The sequence below is a fragment of the Sciurus carolinensis genome, chromosome 3, assembly GCF_902686445.1.
Source record: "Sciurus carolinensis chromosome 3, mSciCar1.2, whole genome shotgun sequence".
Taxonomy (NCBI): Eukaryota; Metazoa; Chordata; class Mammalia; order Rodentia; family Sciuridae; genus Sciurus; species Sciurus carolinensis.
In genome coordinates this window covers 121,725,543-121,731,009 of record NC_062215.1, presented here as the reverse complement: position 1 = coordinate 121,731,009, position 5,467 = coordinate 121,725,543, and the positions used below count along the sequence as shown (strand labels likewise).

General features: G+C 41.3%; 1 protein-coding gene across 1 annotated transcript; it reads right to left on the bottom strand.

Moving 5' to 3' along the window:
* LOC124978829 (small nuclear ribonucleoprotein Sm D1-like) lies at nt 1–697 on the bottom strand. Its single transcript, XM_047542672.1, has 2 exons — nt 583–697; nt 1–245 (listed from the first exon to the last, which is right to left on the bottom strand). Exons 1-2 carry the CDS (start codon nt 695–697, stop codon nt 1–3), a joined length of 360 nt encoding a protein of 119 aa, XP_047398628.1.
* Between the last annotated feature and the right edge of the window lie 4,770 nt (nt 698–5,467).

Below are 5,467 nucleotides of genomic sequence, written 5' to 3'. Positions count from 1 at the left end.
TTATCGCCTAGGGCCCCCTTTTCCTCTTCCATGGCTGCGTCCTCCTCCTCTACCTTGGCCTCGGCCTCTTCCTGCAACAGCTTCCCTTTTCTTAGATTTCACCTTAGGTTCAACATCCACAAGTAATGTATCCAGAGGTAAGCTGTCTGGTAGAATAAAGTATCGAATATTATTTCCCCGAATACTCAATGTTTCTAGTTGTACAGGTTCTCTGTTCTTCAGGGTCATTTTCACAGCTTTAAGATGTGTATTCATTATCATGCTAAGTGAGATAAGCCAATCTCAAAAAACCAAAGGACGAATGATATCGCTAATAAGTGGATGATGACACATAATGGGGGGTGGGAGGGGTTAGTGTTAGGGTTAGAGTTAGGGTTAGGGAGGGGGGCAAGAATGGGGGAAGGAAGGACTGTACAGAGGGAAAAGAGGGGTGGGAGGGGTGCGGGGAAGGGAAAAAATAACAGAATGAATCAAACAACATTACCCTATGTAAATTTATGATTACACAAATGGTATGCCTTTACGCCATGTACAAACAGAGAAACAACATGTATCCCATTTGTTTACAATAAAAAAAAAGATGTGTATTCATGCTGACATCTACATCTGTAATTGTTCCATGGATCTGTGTTCCATTCTTCAATTCAATAGTTATAGTTTCATGACTCAATTTCATCAAAAATCTCATGAGCTTCATCCTAGGTGCCGCTACCCTTTTGGTCCGATAGCTCACAATATCACACAACCCAAGGCCCTTCAACTAAGTTATGAATGGCGGGAAACGCCTACTCTGGATGCTCCGGACGTAAAGAGCGCCAGGATCACTATTTATTTCCTTTTACAACTGTATGAGAATCTATGATCATATCAAAATTAAAAGGTTTAATTATAAAGTTGTTGGGGGTTTTTTGGTTGTTGTTTTTGGTTGTTTTTTTATTTGTTTTGTTTTGTTTTTTGTACCAGGGATTGAACCTAGGGGGGCTTAACCACCAAGTCACATCCCCAATCCTTTTTTATATTTTATTAGAGACAGGGTCTTGCTGAGTTTCATAAGGCCCAGCTCAGTTGCTGAGGCTGGCTTTGAACTCTCGATCCTCCCAAGTCGCTGGGATTCCAGGGGTGCACCACCGCAACAGGCCACAAAATTTTTAATCTTCAGAAATTTCAGGGCTGAAGGTATAGCTCAGTGGTGGAATACCTGCTTAGCATGCACAAGACCCTGGGTTCAGTCCCCAACACCAAAAAAAAAATTTTTTCCCATTGTTCTTGAGCCAAAAACCCATTAGGTTCTACACTATTTATTCTCTATTTTGTTTTTTGTCTGTTTGTTTTAGTTGTAAATGGACACAATACCTTTATTTTATTTATTTATTTTTATGTGGTGCTGAGGATGGAACCCAGTGCCTCACACATGCTAGGCAAGTGCTCTGCCACTGAGCCACAACTCCAGTGTCCCCACAGCAAATATTTTGTAGTCCTGTCTTGCATATTCTTTTCACACTGTGATCCAAACCACTGTCCTTCTTCCAGAGTTTCAAGAGTCCTTTTCAGACTCAGAACTTTGCACCAGTCGGTCCTTCTTCCAGTGATGTCCTTCTCTTGACCATTTACCTAGTTGACTCTTATTTTGCCTTCAGTTCTCTTACATGTCATTTTTTTCCTTCAATCAAGGTGATGGGGATTGCAAGAAAGTTCAGAGGTGAAATGATTGGGTTATAAGAGCCTTAACCTAATCCTGATAGGGTTAACTGAGTGGTAACTGAAAAGCAGGTAGGGTGTGGCTGGAGGAGGAGAGTCATTGGGGCATGCCTTTGGGGTATATATTTTGTCCTCAATGAGCAGAGCTCTGTCGCTACTTCCTGGTGCCATGTTCCAAGCTGCTTTCCTGTGTCACACACTTTGGCCCTGATGGTCAGTCTCACCTCATGCCCCAAGGAATGCAGCCAGCTATCTATGGACAGAGACCTCTGAAAATATGACCCCCCCAAAAAAACTTTTCCCCCTCTAATTGTTCCTGTCTAATTGTTCTTTTGGTCACAGCAGCAAAAAAAAAAAAAAAAAAAAAAAAAAAACTGACTAAAACAGGGCTATATCATACAAGATGCACATGGTTTATACCAACAGAATTTACAGCATTTGGTATAACACACACACACACACACACACACACACACACACACACAGAATGTTTTTCTTACACAAATATGTACAAGTTGATGATATAGATGAAGACTCTAAATGACCACTGGGTGTCATCATAGTCTTGTAAGACACTTGGTGTAGCTCCTTAATGCTCAAATTTTTTGAAGGGTGGTGATAAATTGTGCTCAATTCTAAATGGAACCAAAGCACATCATCAACTCAAAACTTAACTATGTGGTAACACCAACAAAGCTAATGTATTGAAGTGACCCAAAAAACAGTATCTCAGAGTCCTTAAGTTTGTGTATTCACCTGCCAAAAAAAGTCATTTAGGTGCCTTTTAGTGGGAAGTTTCCTGTTTTGTCTCTATTTGAAGTTGTTTCGTTATTAGCACTTTTGCCTTTGTACTGCCTTTGCCTTGGTTCATCCTATTAGCCTAGGTACTGTAGATCAAAAAAAGACTCTAGTAGGAAGTGGGCTTATCTCCCCATGACAACTCCTAAGCATAATAAGCATGTGTCCAAGGCAAGAGTGACACTGACATGGAAGGGAGGGCCTCTCATGGCAGGGTGACAAAACCTCTGCAATCCATCACCTTTAAAAGAAAATGCATATGACTTGGGCTCAGACCTGCCAGAACCCCACTAATGATCATTTTAAGACATGTTCCTAATGATAACAACCAGCTGTGCTAACCTATTTCTATTCATGGACAGAATACATCTACAAAGCAAATGGTTTGAGTTCTATGCTTGAATCCCAATTCAACCTCTGGTTTGCACAGACAAAAGATGTTCTGGATTTTTCCTATAATTTGCTGACAAAGTCATTGCATCCTGACTCCAAGGACATTGTACTAATTATGCTATATTTTAAAATAAAAATACCCTGCAAGGTGGTGCATGCCTGTAATCCCAACTACTCAGGAGGCTGAGACAGGAAGATCACAAGTTCCAGACCAGCCTGGCAACTTAGTGAGAGTTTGCCTCAAATTTTAAAATAAAATAAGGACTGGTGGTGTAGCTCAGTAGTAAAGAGCTCCTGAGTTCAACTCCCCGGAATTTAAAAAACAAAAAAATCTCTGGGACAGGGGTTGTAGTTCAATGATTGAGCACTTCCTAAGCGTGCATAATGCAAAGTATTCAATCCCAGCACTGGGGGGACAATCCCAAAAGTCAGTAGCTTAAAATAAGAAATGTAATTCTTGTTCAGACAACCTTCAAAATAAGTATTAAGGATTCCCCTAGGGGTAATTCTCCTAGGTGATTGCCTTAGGGCCAGGTGATCTGCACAATTGAAGGAACCAGAAAAAGGAGAAAGATAACTGGAGAGAAACTCAACTCTGTCTTAAAGGTCCTGCCCACAAGTGGCACCCTTGACTTCCATTCATTTTCCATTGCCTAGAATTGAGTCACATTGTTACATATAACTGCAAGGGAATCTTGAAAATGATGACTTAGCTACATTCCCCAAAAGTCAGATTTTGGGAAACAGTTCTTGGTCTAGTCCACAAGTATCTACCACTAATCGTAATGATGGTGTTTTAGGCTGACTAAACACTAAATTAAGGCACAGAGAAGTTAAATAACTTTTGGAAGGTCACAAAGGTAGCAAGCAACCAAGTTAGGATTTGAGCCCTGAGACCATACTTTAAACCGCTGTACATATTCATTCTAAAAGTATTAAAAGAAAATTATGAAGAAATATTTTATAATCTTGGGTGATGATGGTATCTATAATTGTTACCTGAAGACCCAAAAGACTTAAAAGAGAAAAGAGAGGGAGTGGTACAGATAAAGAGTCAGTCACATAGTTGTCCACACAAAAACATTTCTGGTTGGAGTGCATGGCTTAGTAGTAGAGTTCATGCTTAAAATAAAGGAGGCCCTATGATAAATCACCAGCATAAAAACAAAAACAAAAACTTAGCCAGGGTAGTGGCACACACTTGTAATCCAAGCTACTGGGGAGACAGGCAGGAGGATTGCAAGTTCAAGGTCAGACTGGGCAAGTTAGCATGGCCCTGTTTCAAAATAAAATTTGAAGAAAAGGGATGGGGATGTAGCACAGCAATGGAGTGCTTGCCTAGCATGGAGGCCCTAAGTACAATCTTCCACAAAAATAAAATTTCTGAACTGGAAAAGAAAATAAACCAAAGTAAAAAAAAAAAATTGACTATGATAAGCCTTGACTTGATGAAAGTTAATCTCTACAATATTTAGAGATTACCTGCAACCCAATTTTTTTTAAATGGGCAGAGGACATAAACAGGCAATTCACAGAAGAAATAAAATGCCAAAATAAATAGACACTTGGCTCCACTTTTTTTTTCAGGGTGGAACGCAAGATCTACAGCATGCTAGGCAAGTGCACCTGACAACTTCGATATATTGCCTTATAAGTTTTTCAATATTATTCCTTTTATTTAAAAAATGAGGCAGAAGCTGCACTTGAAGACTCAGGCCTACAGTCCCAGCTACTGTACTGTGGAGGCTACAGTGGAAAGATCCCTCAGGAGTTTTCCTTGGGCTGAAGAGTTCAAGACCAGCCTGGGTAACATAGCAACATCGTCAACATCGTCATATCAAAACTAGATAGACAGATGATAGATAGATAGATAGATAGATAGATAGATAGATAGATAGATAGCAGCAAGCTGGACAAAGCTACCCAAAGTCACTTCCCTGTGACTTACAGGGTTCCTCTTCCCATCCCTCTCCTATTTCAGCCTGGAGTTGAAGTAGCCCAAGTAAGCCAGAGGGACTGAAGAGGGGTGGTCCAAGACCATAGGGATTTGGTGCAGCCTTCCAGCCTCACCAAGGTTCAGTGTTACAGGCAACCCTGCACTTGCCCATCCCCAGTCCTGACCTTCCCAAAACACCTGGACTATATCCATTGCCACCTAGGACTCCACCCAAATTCCCAGGCCTGCTCTCATCCACTGGGGCCTGCAGCCTACAGCTCCCAGCATCTACCCTCAACTGGGCCACCAGGAGAAGGTCCTTGCTGGTACCTAGGCTATGGAAAACCTGCAGTGCCTGCACCAAAGAATGCCTAGCTTCAAGCTGAATCTGACAGCAGACAAGAGAACATGTCTTGGTGTGTTCCCAGGCAATAATTACTTGAGGAAGTTGTTATTGCCTGCATTCTATAGAGGCAAATGAAGAAGCACAGTAAATCTACACAAGCTCAGTGCAGTGGTTCAAACCAACAAAGTCTGGCTCCCCCCAATTCTATGGATCAGCAACCATAGACGGTGGTTAACTCTTTAGTTGAACAATGGGTAAAAGGCCAAGCGTGGAAAGACTTCGTGGAAAAGAAAGGA

Excerpts from the sequence above, each read along its gene's own strand:
- LOC124978829 (XM_047542672.1), bottom strand. The coding sequence starts at position 697 with ATGAAGCTCATGAGATTTTTGATGAAATTGAGTCATGAAACTATAACT. Across the intron at positions 246-582 it reads AGATGTCAGCATGAATACAC|ATCTTAAAGCTGTGAAAATG; the intron begins ATCTTTTTTTTT and ends TAATGAATACAC.